At 65.4% G+C, this 16,123-nt stretch overlaps 3 protein-coding genes across 4 annotated transcripts in view; 1 reads left to right on the plus strand and 2 right to left on the minus strand.

Moving 5' to 3' along the window:
• MEGF6 (multiple EGF like domains 6) overlaps window positions 1-1,229 on the minus strand; it is a 65,526-nt gene extending 64,297 nt beyond the window's left edge. The window contains exon 1 of the mRNA XM_040987589.1: window positions 1,089-1,229. Within this exon, the coding sequence (XP_040843523.1) occupies window positions 1,089-1,229 (141 nt within the window). The remainder of the gene's footprint in view (window positions 1-1,088) is intronic.
• Window positions 1,158-4,832, plus strand: TPRG1L (tumor protein p63 regulated 1 like). Its single transcript, XM_040987814.1, has 5 exons — window positions 1,158-1,407; window positions 2,009-2,100; window positions 2,183-2,359; window positions 2,838-2,991; window positions 3,867-4,832. Exons 1-5 carry the CDS (start codon window positions 1,228-1,230, stop codon window positions 4,059-4,061), a joined length of 798 nt encoding a protein of 265 aa, XP_040843748.1. The 5' UTR covers window positions 1,158-1,227; the 3' UTR covers window positions 4,062-4,832.
• A 376-nt stretch (window positions 4,833-5,208) lies between these two features.
• Window positions 5,209-14,828, minus strand: WRAP73 (WD repeat containing, antisense to TP73). 2 transcript variants are annotated; one of them, XM_040987808.1, is made up of 12 exons: window positions 14,723-14,828; window positions 13,575-13,727; window positions 12,540-12,656; window positions 9,945-10,017; window positions 8,875-8,978; window positions 7,773-7,859; window positions 7,291-7,425; window positions 7,140-7,217; window positions 6,285-6,378; window positions 6,072-6,197; window positions 5,679-5,870; window positions 5,209-5,513 (listed from the first exon to the last, which is right to left on the minus strand). In XM_040987808.1, exons 1-12 carry the CDS (start codon window positions 14,789-14,791, stop codon window positions 5,356-5,358), a joined length of 1,386 nt encoding a protein of 461 aa, XP_040843742.1. In that variant the 5' UTR covers window positions 14,792-14,828; the 3' UTR covers window positions 5,209-5,355. The 2 variants fall into 2 exon arrangements, with proteins under 2 accessions (XP_040843742.1, XP_040843743.1); XM_040987809.1 differs by lacking the exon at window positions 13,575-13,727.
• Window positions 14,829-16,123: the final 1,295 nt, after the last annotated feature.

Raw genomic sequence — 16,123 nt, forward strand, 5'->3', positions numbered from 1 at the left:
ACCCCAGGCCCAGCTCTCTCCTGCCGACGGCTCCCACCTTCTGGTCGCACCCACGGACCTCCCTGCAGAGCTTGGGGGCTGCCCCCGCTGCGCCATGCGGACGCTGCCCTGGCTGTGGGTGCAGAAGGCCTCTCGGTGCCCAGACCAGCCCACAGCACCCCCTCCCCCCTTTAGCAAGAACCTGCCTTCTCTGACCTTCCAGCAGGGTCAGCAGGGGTCAACCAGCTGACCAGTGGACAGACTGGACACAGTTGCAGACCCAGGTGGGGAAGAGGCTCTTAAGGCAGCAGCAGCAGCAGCTGTCCAGGGCTCTGCCCTGCCAGGCCAGCGGCACAGCGTCCTACACACCTGCTCTCCTCTACACAGCACCTGGCTTCGTGGGTCCACCGCTGTTGCCTAGTGGTTAAAGTCACTGCCTGTGGTGCCAGCATCCCACACGGGCGTCGGTTCGTGTCCGGGCTGCTCCACTCCCCATCCAGCTCCCTGCTCGTGGCCTGGGAAAGCATCAAGGACGGCCCAAGGCCTTGGGACCCTGCACCTGTGTGGGAGACCCGGAGGAGGCTCCTGGTCAGCTCAGCTGAAGCCGTTGTGGCCCCTGGGGAGTGACCAGCAGCCCGGCCCCTCCTGCAGAGCAGCAGCACCGAGAGCAGAAACCCAAGACCCCCCAGCTGCGCAGGGGGCCGGCAGCAGGGCGCAGTGACCACTGCCCGGGGCAGGCTGCGCGGCCGCAGGGGGAGCCCGGCGGGACCACGGGCTACAGGCGCGTGGCGGGGAAGGACACAGAGGGTGGGTCACCCCCGGCCAGGGGACCCCCGGCCTCACTGTCCCAGCCCACCTCGGCTGCCCTGCCACACCCCCAGCGCCCGCCCCGCAGCGAGCCGCTCCTAGCGCCATGGCAACCGCCCGCCACGGGCCAACAGGAAGCGGGTGTGCCCCGAGCGGACCCGCGCCGTCCTGGGCCCACCCACTTCCTCCTATAAACAGGAAGCGGGTGTGTGCGCGGCGGCTGCTTCCGGCGCCGTGACGGGCGGGGGTGGTTGTGAGCGGCGTCGGGTGGAGCCAATCGTGGCTGGCGGCTGGAGACGAGCCAATGGCAGGGGGCTGCTGGCTCGGCGGGGCGGGCCCGTGGGCGGGGCGGTGTCGGGTGACGCTGCGGCGCGGACGGGCGGTGTCGGGTCGGGGTCCGCCGCGGGAGTCGGGCCGGGCCTGGCGGCCACGGCTTCGGCCATGCTGCAGTTGCGGGACTCAGTGGACTCGGCGGGCACGAGCCCCACGGCCGTGCTGGCGGCCGGCAGTCCAGGCGGGGGGCGGCCCGGGGCAGGCACGCCGCTGCGCCAGACGCTGTGGCCGCTCAGCGTGCACGACCCGACGCGCCGCGCCCGCGTCAAGGAGTACTTCGTGTTCCGGGTGAGGGCCTGGGGTGTCGGGGGTGTCGGGGGTGTCGGGGTGCTGGGGCCGAGGGTGCCAGCTGGGCCGGGGGCGGCGGGGATGCCAGCTGGGCCGGGGGCGGCGGGGATGCCAGCTGGGCCGGGGGCAGAGGTGCCAGGTGGGCCGGGGGCAGAGGTGCCAGGTGGGCCGGGGGCGGGCGTGCCAGGCAGGCGGGCCGGGGCCAGAGGTGCCAGGCGGGCCGGGGCCAGGGGTGCCAGGCGGGCCGGGGGTGGCGGGGGTACCAACTGGGCCGGGGGCGGCGGGGATGCCAGGTGGGCCGGGGGCGGGCGTGCCAGGTGGGCCGGGGGCGGCGGGGGTACCGGGGGTGTCGGCGGTACCGGGCCGGGTGCTGGGTGGGTCGGGGCGGCAGGGTTCCAGGGCCGGGGATGAGGAGGGCAACCGAAATGCCAGGGATGCTGGGGCCAGGGGCGCTGGATGGGCCGGGGACGGCCAGGGTGCCGGGGGTGCCAGCTGGGCCGGGGGCGGCGGGGGTACCAGGCGGGCCGGAGTGTCGGGGGTGCCGGGGGTGTCAGGGCCGGTGCTGCCCCCCCGAGAGTGACCGCGCCCCGGCCCTGCCCAGCCTGGCACCATCGAGCAGGCCGTGGAGGAGATCCGCGTGGTGGTCCGGCCCGTGGAGGACGGCGACATACAGGGCGTTTGGCTGCTGGCCGAGTAAGCCCGGGCTGCGTGGGGGTCTGCCTCTTGGGGCTCCTGGTGTGGGTCCATGCCCACCTGTCCCTGTTCCTTCCCACAGGGTGGACCACTGGAACAACGAGAAGGAGCGGCTGGTGCTGGTCACCGACCAGTCGCTGCTCATCTGTAAGTACGACTTCATCAGCCTGCAGTGCCAGCAGGTGGTGAGGGTGGCCCTGAGCGCAGTGGACACCATCTCCTATGGGGAGTTTCAGTTCCCCCCCAAGTCCCTCAACAAGTAAGTGGCGGGGTGGGGGTGTGTTGGTCAGCCACCAGCGGGGTCCCCTAGGTGACATCTCAAGATAGGGGTGGGTGGGCGGGTAGGTGCCTGGGTCGTATGGAGGTGGAGCCCAGTGTGGGCACAGCTCCCTGGGGCTGGTGGGTGTGAGGTTGGTGGTGGCAACACCTCTGGATGCCTGGGTCGTGTGGAGGTGGAGCCCAGTGTGGGCACAGCTCCCTGGGGGATTCCTGAGCCCAGGAGGGGGAGTTCGGGGAATAAGCACCCCAACCGCGAGAGGCCCTGGAGGAGGAGGATGGTGATGGCCCACTGCCTGCTTGCTCTGGTAACAGGCTAGCTCTGGCGCATGCCAGCTGCGGTCAGTCCGCGGTCAGGGTCCCCAGGGCGTGGACTCCAGAGGCTGTAGCTGAGCAGAGAGTCGGCGGCTGTGAGGGGCCCAGGCCTCATCTCTCACTGCAGACCCACTGCCCTCACTCAGGCGGGAAGGTTTCGGAGTTCGGATCCAGTGGGACAAGCAGACCCGGCCGTCATTCCTGAATAGGTGGAACCCCTGGTCCACCAATGTGCCCTATGCCACCTTCATAGAACATCCGATGGCCGGGCTGGATGAGAAGACGGCCTCCCTGTGCCAGGTGAGTGCCTTGGCCCACACTGCCTGGGGCAACAGCCACCTGCTGCCCTTGGCACCTGCCGTGTGGCCAGCCACAGCCAGGCAGCAAAGCTGGCCTGGATTTTAAAAAGATGTGTTTCAAAGATGGCGATCAAAGTGGGAGGTTCTATGCACTGCTTTACCCCCAGACACCACGAGAGTCGGGCTGGGCCAGACGGGGCAGTGGCCTGAGGACTCAGCAGTGACCAGTGCAGCCCTTGAGCAGGCAGCTGGACTCAGAGTGGCAGCCTCTCAGCTTGCGCCTGGCCCTGTACTTGATGCTAAAAGCAGGGCGGCAGACAAACAGGAAGCTTCCATCTGCTGGTTTGCTCCCTAAGCAACGCCTGCACTGGTTCCGCCTGGGCCTGGAGCTCCGTCCTGTGTCCCCTGGCGGGCTGAGACAGCTGGGCCTGGAGCTCCGTCCTGTGCCACCTGGGGGGCCAGGACCTGCCCCAAGGTGGGGGGGGGGCACTTGAATCCAGATCCTCTGCTGTGCGATGTGGGTGTGCAGGCAGTGCTGTGACGTCATAGTCCCCTTGAGCTTGTGGACTGCGTGTGGCCCTGGCACGTGGCGCTGTGCTGCTGGCATCCTTCCTGCTGGGGGACAGGTGGTGTGGGTGTGAGCCAGGGGCAGGAGAGGCCAGAGCCTGGGTCTGCACGGATGCAGTGGGAGTGTGGGCAGAACCGCTGAGACCCGCAGGGGACGAGGGCATGGTGGTGCCGGCTCTGGCGCCACGGAGGGCATGGCAGGTGGCTGTCGGGTGGCTGTCGGGCACATGGGCCCAGAGGGTTCCCCAGAAGCAGGAGTGTGCAGAGCCGTGTCTGGGGTGACGTGGCCTCCATCGGCTCTCTCCACAGTTGGAGAGCTTCAAGAGTTTGCTGATCCAGGCAGTCAAGAAAGCGCAGAAGGAGAGCCCGCTGCCGGGACAGGACGGCGGCGTGCTGGTCCTGGAGCGGCCGCTGCTCATCGAGACCTACCTGGGCCTCATGTCCTTCATCAACAATGAGGCCAAGCTCGGCTACTCCATGACGCGGGGCAAGATCGGCTTCTAGCCCGCCTGTCCCCACTCCTGCGGTGGCCGGGATCCGAGTAGTCAGCACAGGGAGGGAAGTGTGTGTGTGTGTGTGTACGTGGACACCTGGCAACAGTCTGCAGCAGAAATGAACCATGCTGTCTCGTCCTGCTGGTGCCCGCTCTTCGTGGTCCTGTGCCCGTCCGCGTCATCCACGCGGCATGCCGCCCTTCCTGTGTGCCCCTGCCCATCAGTGTGGAGACCGAGGTGTGGGCGGTGCCAGCTGCTGCAGCCATTCACATCTGGTGGCAAATTTTGTATTTTGGAATTTCACCTGTTTTCTAAAAGTGACAGGCAAAGCAGGTCACTCTCAAGCTGGCCCAGCCTGGCCTCGCAGCCGCGGGGGACAAGTGGGCGGGTCAGTGCTGATGTCATGCCTGCTCTGACACTGGCCTGAGCTGTGCACCATGGCATTCCCCCCAGCTGGGAAAGCCTCGCACGCCCCAGACTGGTACCCCCAGGTCCCTGACAGCGCTGGCCACTCCGCACCCTGGGTTTGCCTCGTTTATGCTTGCAAGGAAGCTGGTTTCTACAGAATGTACTGTGAAGCAGGCACTGTGCCAACCCTCTTGCAGCCCACGCCTCCCCAGGCTCTGCCCACCTGAAGCCCTAGCTCAGTGCCCCCCCCCCCGCGCAGCTTGCTCACCACAGATGCTTGGCGCTGACCACCAGCGCCCCCTCCTGCTCCCGGCCAACGCGCGTGAGACTGGCCTGTGTAGGTGGTCACTCAGTAAAGATGTTCCTAACCAAACGCATGTTGCCCCTTTTTTGCAGTCACTGGGACAGAGCTGTGCAGTAACGGCCAGCACACGCTCTGCGGCTGGATGGGGCGGGGGCTCCCCTAGGTCCTGGGCTTTCTGCATGTAGCCAGGGTAGACATGGTTGTGCAGGGGAGTGCCCTGCAAGGGCTCGGCCAGCTGCTGGGAGCTCTGTCTGGGGAGCCCCCACGCAGGAGGCGGGACGCTGGGAATCACCCTGGCTAAGGCAGGCCAGGACTCCAAGCGCAGCGGGGCTGGTCGGTGTTAGCACTCCATTCCCATGAAGCCACCAGTCCGCCCTGGGACTGAAGCAGAAATATCCAGGAAACCACCCTGGGCTGGAGGCCTTCAAGCAGGAAGAGCACAAAGTTACAAACCAGAAATATTTATTTTAAATAATAAAAGAATGGCGAAGGCCTATGTATTTACAAAAATGCTATACTATAAAAAAATAGAATCCAGATGCTGCCAGTGAACCTTGCAGCTGGCCAGCTCCCCAGGCCAGGACCGCACTGCCTACGAGTCGCAATCCCACGTGCGACTGACCCGCTGCCCAAGGGCTGGGGCTGACCCCTCCTCCGTCTCCAGGAAGCAGAGGCAGAAGTGGTCCTTGCTGAGGAGTGCCAGCGAGTCCCCACTGAGATGCCAGCTCAGAGAAAGCACCGCAAAGTCTCCTGGAGAGAGGTGGTCAGTTAGGACAGGGGCCAAAGGTGTGGGTGACTTGGGTTGGGGAGGCAGGCTGGAGGCCAGAGCCACCCTCCTCCGCTGCCAGGGGACACACGGGCAGAGCCACCCTCCTCCGCTGCCAGGGGACACACGGGCAGCCTGCAGGTGCTCACCTTCCACAGGCACCTGCACGGACACACAGCCGGCCCGTGACCACAGGTACACCCTGCAGCCACCCGTGCAGATGGCCAGCCGTGGCTGTTGCGGGTCCCACTGGAATGCACGCACGGGGGCCAGGTGTTCTAGCACCACGAAGAGCCGAAGCTTCTGGATGTCCCAGACCCACACGGCGTTGGGCACGTTGTCTGGGAGGGAAGGGGACGTCGGGTCAGCCCAGCTCTGCGAGTGCAGCAACACAGCGGCTTTGCCGGGCAGACCGGACCACTGCTCGTCGCAAGAAGGCAGATGGAGCCGGGGCGCAGGGGGCTGGCTGGACGGGGGCTCTGGCCGCACAGCACCCACCACCCGGCCAACCATCCCCACTCGGCACCACAAGGGGCACAGACCGTTCCTCGTGGCCAGGAAATAGTTGTCGGGGCTGAAAGCCAGCATGCCCACGCCGATCCTGGGGTTTGCCCGGTCAGCGACGGGCTTCAGTGTCTGCAAGGAAACCGGCATGGCAGCGACGCTGTCTGGAAGGGCAAAGGTGCACACTGCTGCTGCCGGTCGTGGAGGCTGCCAGGGCCAGGGCACCCAGTGCTCCCCCGGGGCCGGCTTACATTTGCTGTCTGAGGCTGAGAGGGGCCTGGACGGTGGGAACGGCAGGGGGCCCAGTGCCAGCTGCGAGCTCGTCTCGGCTTCTTTATAAACAACCTGGAAGACACAGAGGGACCGCCACAGGCTGCAGCATGGTGACTTGGTGTGACCGCCGGCCACAAGGGCACGAGGTGCCACCGTCGGCTGCACCACCAGGAACCAGTGGCCCCATGGTCGCCTGGCAGGATCACCAGGCACCATCATGGCTGAGAGGAGGGGGAGGCTGAAGCCGGAATCCCAGTCCCTCCTAACTCGGTCCCTGGTGGCCACGGTCAAGCTGACCTTTGGGGGGTGGCTGTACGTGTGTGCCTGCTCAGCTGCCATTTGAGCTGCCACATGAGGGCGCCTTGGAGCGCTAAGTGACAGCAGGAGCTGCTGCAGAGGCCAGCAGTGGGCCAGGAAACAGCCCGCACACAGGAGAATCGGAGGGGAACCCGAGGCTCCATGCCTGCTCTCAGGCCAGCCCCGCTGCCTCCCTCCTGTGCCTGCTCACAGGCCAGCCTCGCTGCCTCCCTCCTCTGCCTGTGTGCACATCTGCTCACGCCCACAGCAGGTGTCCTGCCTGACACACCCTTCCCCAGACACCACAGGGCTCCACCTCCCAGGCTGCCCTTCCAGTAAGGCCCCAACCAGCCTCCCACTCCCCACCAGGGCTGGCAGGCCTGCCTGCGTCATCTCTGCTGGACACAGCCCTCCCCTCAGCCCCGTGTCCCTGCATTCCTGGTGTCACCTGGAGCTCCCGCCCAGCTCCTCAGGCCTCGTGGCCTCAGGCTGACTCCCCAGCTAGCGCTCACCGAAAGTGCTCTCTGCACACTTACTATCTTGGAATTATTGATCGTCGCCGGGTGCCCAAACTCTGTGATCATTTTCCAAGTCACATGATTAAGGATGCGCACCTGAGGGTGGCAAGCACGTGAGGCTGACGGGCTGCCCAGTGCCCTGGACGGGGCCCCCCGGCCCTGAGCCCACCTTCCCGTCATAGCTGCCGACCGCCAAGAACTGGCTGCTGGGGCTCCAGGCCACAGACTTGATGCCCAGGGACCACTCGTAGGCGCAGTAGGCTGACAGCAGCCGTCCGTCCAGGGAGTAGAGCAGGATCTTGTACTGCAGACAGGCAGGGCGGGGCTCAGCCCGGGGACAGGGCTCAGCCTGGGGACAGGGCTCGGCCTGGGCACTGGTCTGGGGCTGGGGACAGGGCTCAGCCCGGGGACAGGGCTCGGCCTGGGCACTGGTCTGGGGCTCGGCCTGGGCACTGGTCTGGGGCTGGGGACAGGGCTCGGCCTGGGGACAGGGCTCGACCTGGGGACAGGGCTCGGCCCAGGGACAGGGCTCGGCCTGGGCACAGGGCTCGGCCTGGGGACAGGGCTCGGCCTGGGGACTGTAGCAGGGACGGGCGAGGCGGGGGGGGGCTGAGGCATGTGAAGGCCCTACCCAGCGCCATGTCCCTCTACCTCCAAGCACGTGTCCCACGCGGCCAGCACGCAGCCGTTGGGCGCCCACTCGATCCCCGCGAGGTCCTGGGTGTCCGTGTCGAAGTGCTTGCGGAGGACCAAGGGAACACCAGTTGGAGGGCATTTCTCACCGGGGACGTTCCGTGCACTGGCACCCGATGCCTCATGCCAAAACGGCCAGTCACAGCTCCGACCGCCCGTGTGACCGCTCGCATGGCCCTCCGCAGCAGGCCTGGGCGGTGCGGCCGGCTGTACCAGGCTCTCTCTCAGCCTGCTCAGGGACGGTACCGGGCATCCCCCAGGAAGCTTGCTCAGCTCCTGCTCACGCGGACCACCCACACGCCACGAGCACTGTGGGACCGTGCAGGGTGGGCCCCCTCCCCACCGCCGCTGCAGCACGTGTGCAAACCCCTCCGCCCGAGGAGAGCAGGGGCCCAGGCTGCCAGGCGACACACGTGCCCAGGCGCTGCCTCACCTCAGCACACACACACACACACACACACACACACACACACACACACACACACAGCCAGGCACTGCCTCACGTCAGTGTACACACACACACACACACACACACACACACACACACACACACACACACACAGAGCCAGGCCCTGCCTCACGTCAGTGTACACACACACACACACACACACACACACACACACACACAGAGCCAGGCCCTGCCTCACGTCAGTGTACACACACACACACACACACAGAGCCAGGCCCTGCCTCACGTCAGTGTACACACACACACACACACACACACACACACACACACACACAGAGAGCCAGGCACTGCCTCACCTCACCTCAGCACACACACACACACAGAGCCAGGCCCTGCCTCACGTCAGTGCGCACACACACACACACACACACACACACACACACACACACAGCCAGGCACTGCCTCACGTCAGTGCACACACACACACACACACACACACACACACACACACACAGAGCCAGGCCCTGCCTCACGTCAGTGTACACACACACACACACACACACACACACACACACACACACAGAGCCAGGCCCTGCCTCACGTCAGTGCACACACACACACACACACACACACAGAGCCAGGCTGCCTCACCCTCAGGAGCTGCCAGTCGCTGCACACGAAGATGCTCACGTAATCCTTGCAGTCCCGCCGCTCAGCCAAGGCCATGTAGCGGCCATCCCTGGTGAAGGTGATGCCTGCCAAGAGGGGCAGCCCGGCTCAGGGGCAGCCCGGGCACAGCCAGCAGGAAGCCGCGAGGGGCAGAGGAGGGGGCAAGGAGAAGGGGAACGGAGGCACGAGGTGCCAGGCGGGGCTCGGGCAGCGGCAGTGCCCCTGCAGGCAGCCCATGCCCCGCGCAGAGTCCTGCGGGCCAAGCACACACCTGCAGACTGCTTCCACAGTGACTGCATGTCCAGAGGGTCTGTGGCTTCAGCTAAAAGTCAGCCTGTCACTGGGATGTCTTATTTTTACTTTTTGCTTATTGAGAAGAAGAAAAGTTGACCAACTGGCAAGCCTTCACTGGAGAGGCTAGACTCTTCCGATTCTGTGTTAACTTACAAATCAGCCCCGGGTCGGAACTTTGTCAAGAACTGGAATGTCCAAGGAGTGGGCCTCGGGCCCCGGGCGGGGAAGCGGCGGGCGCCTCTGTGCCCGCCTGGCAAAGTAAGCTGGGCACAGAGCAGCCAGAGCAGGGTGCGCTGGGGCACTGCAGAGAGCACTGCGCAAACACACGCTCTGGGCCGCCCACCTGCGGCAGGCCGGAGCCCCGTCAGTCACCCCACTTCTGTCCAGAGCTGGGAGCTCCCTGTGGGCCCCTGACAGGCGCCAGCAGAAGGAACTGCATGGCTCACTCGGCTGCAGCCAGGACTCCGCAGGCCTCTGCAGAAGCCTTTCTGCCAGCAGCCTGTGTCCTGACAGGCTTCCCCCTCGGGGGCACCCCAAGGGTCCTGGGAGGCTGGTGTGTGGGTGGAGGGGCCGGCCAGCAGGCCACTGCTGCTCTGCCAGAACCTCCCGGGCCAGGACCCGGTCAAGGGCCCGAGACTCACCCTCCTGGGCCAAGACCTGGCCAAGGGCCCAAGACTCACCCTCCCGGGCCAGGACCCGGTCAAGGGCCCGAGACTCACCCTCCCGGGCCAGGACCCGGTCAAGGGCCCGAGACTCACCCTGCTGACAGGCCTTGGGGTACTTGATGTATGACACACACTTGGTACACAATGACCAGACGGTGACCCGTAGCTGTGGGGGACAAGGAGAACGGCCGGCGTCCACCTGGTGTCCTTGGAAGGTTGTGGGCCATCGCACACCAGGCCGCCAGGCCCTGGGAGATCCAGTGCTGTGAGCCACTGCACCTGCCAAGCATGCCCTGCCATCATGGAACTCAGTGCCAGGGCTCGTTCCTGGCACTGTGGGGCACCCAGCTGGAGAGCCCAGTGAGGCACACGCAGCCCTTACAGAAGGAGGCCAGGGGCCAACCGCACCGGGAGAGGCGTCAGGAGCTGCGTGTAGAATGGAGAAGCTGTGTGGCAGAGGCCACTGGGCCGAGTGCGGGGGCTTCTGACAGCTGCTGCCGCCACACTGGGCACCTCCAGAAAAGCATCTGAACCAAGCCCAGCCTGGGCACTGCCAACTACTGAACACCAAAGGGGCATGTTGGGAACAGCATGGTGCTGGCCAGGACCAGATAAGGATCCCGAGTCTGTGCCCGGCCAGACCAGGTCAGTCTGTCTTCTGTGCCGTGGCGTCATCCTTATGGGGACAGCGGGCACGCTTAGCTCAGTCAGCCACTCCACCGCTCACACCGCTGAAGGCCTGCAGCACTGACGGCATCTGTGGCCATACAAACCAAACTGGAAAGGCCAGTAATTACCAGTGGCCAGCACTCGGCCCACGTGGCTGACGGCAGGGCAGAGCTCCCTGGCCAGGCGGGCAGCCCAGTGCAGCAATGAGGTGGGGGTGGGCCTTGGGGACCCTCAGGACATGGAGGGGACCAAAACCTGAGTGCCAGTGGGAAGCGGGCCACAGAGGGTGGGGATGGCTCATGGAGCTGTGCTCCAGTGCGCAGCTCTCACCGTGACAAGCCTCGGATCCAGGCACACGTTACCAGCTGGGTTGGTCTATTTCCAGTGACAACCAGGCTCTTTACAAAGCACATGCTGGAACTCAAGCACATGGACCAGCCGAGTGTGGAGGGATGCCTGTCACATGAGCAGACCAGGGGACCCGGGGGGCCCAGCGTGGTACGAGGTTCTACACGCAAGGCTCACGGAGAATCTGCTCAGAAGCAGCAGCTGCTGACGTGGCCTCAGCACCTGGGGGTCACAAGGGGCTCAGCACCGCACCCAGGGGCCACGGGGGCCTCAGCACTGCACCTGGCAGTCACGGGGGCCTCAGCACCGCACCCGGGGGCCATGGGGGGCCTCAGCACTGCACCTGGCAGCCACGGGGGTCTCAGCATTGCACCCGGGGGCCACAGGGGCCTCAGCACTGCACCCAGGGACCACGGGGGCCAATGCGGCCTCAGCACCCAGGAGCCACAAGAGCCACAGGAGCCACGGGGGCCACGGGGGCCATGAGGAGCAGTGCTCTCACTGTGGGGACCTCACATTCTCACGTACTGCAGTGTGGTGGGGCGGGAAAGCTGGCATGAGTGATGGAGCAAGGGCAGCTAAGCATGGACAAGCAGTGGTGTCCCGACTACGAGGGGATGGCCAGCAGACTGCACCCAGAGGACGCCACACGTGAGGGCGGACTCCGGACTAGAAATGCCATGTGAACCTGGCCACACGTGAGCCCGTGTCCAGCCACGCCAGGAGGGAGGAACCATGGGGAATGGGGAGGCTTTCTCAGTTGGATTCAGAGAAGCAGCTACAGCTACAGCTGAGCACTGCGGACACCATGTATCAATGTTGGGGGGACGGGGGGGGGCCACACAAGAACTCAGCAAAATCCAAGATCCTGGGAAGACCTGACTGTCGTCCTGAGCACACGCGAATGCTGCACGTGAAGCCTCAGAAACGGTTTTTAAATAAAAGCCCTCAGATGCCTGTTGGACACCCTGCAGGGTGCCGGCAACAGAGCCTCCAGGCCTGCGAGGGAGCCCCATGTGCAAGTGGGTGCCGGGAGGCAGCGCGCCTCCCCGGGGTGCTCTCCCCCCGCTGCTGGCCTGGAGTCACCCTGGGACACCTTGGCTGCAGGCCGGCCTGCCTCTGTGCGAGGACCGGACACATGCTCCGGGTGGTGCTCCGCCCCGGCTCAGGCCCTGCCCCATGAGCGCCCCGGGCTGGCGGAACAAAGCAACGGCTGGTGCGGCGTGGGACTCTGCTCCCACAAACCACCGCCCAGAGGCAGGGCGGGTCAGCTCACCCCTCAGCTCACCCCAAAGCCCTTTCTCATGACTGAAGGAAGGGGTGTGTTTAAAAGCTTGTCTTTTTTTTCTCTTAACCTAGAGAGCGGCAGGTGTAGCCAAACCAACAAGGCCAGTGCTTCCTACCACTTCCTGCTCTGAATGCTGCCAAGGCAGACCCCAGAGGCAGGTCCTGGGCCCGGCACCTGGGTGAGACCAGCACCCGCCGCGGGGGCATCTGTGGAGCGAGCTGGGAATGGCTCTCTCTGCCCCCTAATTAACACATTTCCAGAACCAACACTGCAATCATGCAGTGCTAAACATGAGCAGCGATCCAGGGTGGCCAGGTCGCCATGCCGTGGCTAAGGCCGACACACCCCAGCTGCTGCGGGCCGAGGGGCGCTCATGCACTCACGTGGAACTCGGTCGTATTAAGGATGTGTCGCCCGTCGGGGCTCCAGCACGAGGCCACGAGCCCTGCCGAGCCCTCGTCGATTTTGCAGTGCCACTCGGGCTGCTCCAGGGACCACACCTGCAGGCGGGAGGGAGAGACACATCAGGCCACAGGGACCAGACACGACGCAGCTGGACACAGGCCCAGACACGAACCTTCCATCATGAGGTCAGCCGCAGGAGCCGAGACGCAAGCCAGGCCCTTGGCGGCCTCCCTGAGCCCTGCGTGAGGGCCCTGCGCTAAGCTCTAACCGAGAAGGGGACGCCGCCTCCCAGGACCCCAGGCCACAGGGCTGCGGCATCTCACTGGATCTGCTCAGAAGCTCCAAGCACGCTGGTGTCTCCCCACCAACAGCAACTCAGACAGCTGCAGGACACTGACATTCAGCCGCCTGACTTCACTGCCAAGGACTGCACTTGAACGTACACAGAACAACACCTTGACCCTGCACACAGCACACACACCTGTACACATACACGGCACACACCTGCACACATACACACCTGTACACACCTGCACACGACACACACCTGCACACGGCACACACCTGCACACACCTGCACACGGCACACACCTGTACACATACACGGCACACACCTGTACACACCTGCACACGGCACACACCTGCACACGGCACACACCTGCACACGGCACACACCTGCACACACCTGCACACGGCACACACCTGCACACACCTGCACACGGCACACACCTGTACACACCTGCACACGGCACACACCTGCACACGGCACACACCTGCACATACCTGCACACGGCACACACCTGTACACATACACGGCACACACCTGTACACACCTGCACACGGCACACATCTGCACACGGCACACACCTGTACACATCTGCACATGGCACACATCTGCACACGACACACACCTGTACATATACACTGCACACACCTGCACACATACACACTTGTACACACCTGTACACATACACACCTGCACACACCTGCACACACCTGTGCACGGCACACACCTGCACGATGCCCCGCTTGTACATGGCACACAGGATGAAGAGCGAGTCTGCCGACCACTCCACGTGCTGGATCTGGTCGAGGCACCTGTACAGCTGCAGGATTTGGAGCGTGCGCACATCTCGGACCACCAGCCGGTACTGGATGCAGGAAGCCTGAGCAGCGGGAAGCAAGGGCAGGTGAGGCCACGCTGTGCCAGGGACGTAGCCCCTTCCCAGGAGGAGACGGGATCGGGACCAGACAAAACTGGAGTTGGTGACAAACCGCATTCCTCAGCATACAGTTCGACCATTTACAGACCTTGGCTTGCAAAACCTTTCCCTGAGAAGGAAGGCAGAAGGCCCCGGTTCTGCCGCAGAGCCCTTTTAGGTGCCCCTTGGGCAGATGGAACCTGAGGGCTGTGGCTCTGGCTGTACAGCTCTGAGCTGCCAGCACAAACTAACGGTCAAGCTACGACGCTGCAGCTTCAAGCTGCCCTGCCAATGCTCCCTCCGCACCCTGAGGGCGGCTGTGCCTCTGCCTCAAAACTCAGCAAGTAATTTCAGCTCACTCCGCACGGAACCACTCATTTACATAGCTACTGACATCCCGCCAGCAAGCGCATCCTACGCGCCAGGTAAGCTGGACACCACCACGCAGACAGGCCGTCCCTGTCCAGAGCACCTGCCCCGACCAGGGCCTAGCACCTGTTGGGGTCCTGCACCTGCCAGGGTCCCATCCACACCAGGGTCCTGCACCTGCTGGGGTCCTGCACCTGTTGGGGTCCTGTCCCCACCAGGGTCCCGCACTTCTTGGGGTCCCGCACCTGTTGGGGTCCCACACCTGTTGGGGTCCTGCACCTGCCGGGGTCCTATCCCTACCAGGTCCAGCACCTGTTGGGGTCCTGCACCTGTTGGGGTCCCGCACCTGTTGGGGTCATGCACCTGCCGGGGTCCTGTCCCTACCAGGTCCTGCACCTGTTGGGGTCCTGCGGCTGCCAGGATTCTGTCCCCACCAGGGTCCCGCACCTGCTGGGGTCCTGCACCTGCCGAGGTCCTGCAGATGACCGGGTCCGGGATCCCCGAGCTGCGGCCGCCCTCCTCCCACGCCGCCCCCAGGGCCCCTTGTTCCTCGCGCCCGCCCGCCCGCCCGGCCCCGCGCCGCCGCTCACCAGGTACTTGCCGTCCGGGGAGAACTTGCAGAGCAGGCCGGAGAGCTTGAAGGCCTCGGAGAAGTTCATGGCGCCGGCCGCGCGGCCCCCCGCGCCCCCAGCCCGCCGGGACGCAGGCGGCCACCGCACCCCAACCGCCGCGCTCCCGCGGCCGGAACTGAGCGGGCGGAAGCGCGCCGTGGCCAATGAGGGCGGCGAGGGCGGCGCGCGGCGCGCTGGGCTTAAAGGGGCCGCGCCAGCTGCGTCCAGCGCGCCTTCGGGGCCGAGCCCGGGGCTGGGGAGCCCGGGGCTGGGGCGCTGCGGGGAGGGCGGCTCACAGACGAACACGCATTTCCAGTAAACAAGAACCCCTTTTCCCAAACACTGCACGGGACACCCTTATTGATGGAAAAAAATCTCACGCGTGGACGGAGATGGACATTTCCACGGGCAGTTCGAGCCCGGGATCGCAGGCAGGGCTGGCTTTCGTGAGTGGATGCTCGCTCACAGATGAGAATTCGTTTGTGCAGGTGTTGTGCTGGGTCCACTTAAGTGTCCCCACCCCCCACATACACACTGACCCTCTGGTGTGGCGTTCTTCTCTGGCCAAGCCGGCAGCCACACCCGCGCCGGGATCCTCAGCCCTCCGCTGACCTGGCACCCGCCTCACCTGCGTGCGCCTGGGCACCCAGGAGACCCAACCAGTGGGATCAGGCGCTCAGCCTGCCTGGGCTCGGAGGGACCTTGCTCCCCGCCCCCGGCCTGCCCTGTCCTCTCGCCCCCTGGGGACCTGGTCCTCCTTCCCAGCGGAGGCCGCCCCACTGCTGGCCTTCACGCCAACCCTGTCCGTTTCTGGTCCCTGGTACGCTGTCCTGGTCCTGTGTTTGGAGAGCCTGGGTTCCGCAGGAACTTCCCGTCCGCGCCCGGAACGATCGGGGTGCGAGCATGCTCCCCGATCGCCGGCCTCTGTGTCCCCATCCGACCCACTCGTGCGCGGATTCGTCTATGACCCGCGCCCCACCAACCCTAGGTGAGCAGAAGTGCGCGGGAGCCGCAGCCAACGCTGGCGGCGCCTCCGAGGCGGGGAACACCGCACGGCAGGTGCCGCCACCACCAGAGCCGCTCCAGGTCCCCGGCACCGGGGTCCTCCAGCGGGGCCCTGCGTGCGGACACAGCGGCCAGAGGCGCCCACCTTCCCGGCTGCAGAGGAGCGTCCTGAGCCGCAGGGGCCCCCGCGGGATCCAGGGCGGATCCCCGAGCGCAGACAGGGGCTACCAGAGCCGGACCCCGGTGTGCCGGGCATTTGCGCGCCCCTTGGGCAACGCCGAGTAGCTTCCGGAGCCAGGGGCCACGCGGCGTCCCCGGAGGCAACCAGATGCCAGTTGCAGGCGCGATCCGCTGGGGTCTGGAGGGTGCCACCTT

The sequence above is a fragment of the Ochotona curzoniae genome, unplaced genomic scaffold (genome assembly GCF_017591425.1).
Source record: "Ochotona curzoniae isolate NIBS_2020 unplaced genomic scaffold, NIBS_Ocur_1.0 contig_4792, whole genome shotgun sequence".
Taxonomy (NCBI): Eukaryota; Metazoa; Chordata; class Mammalia; order Lagomorpha; family Ochotonidae; genus Ochotona; species Ochotona curzoniae.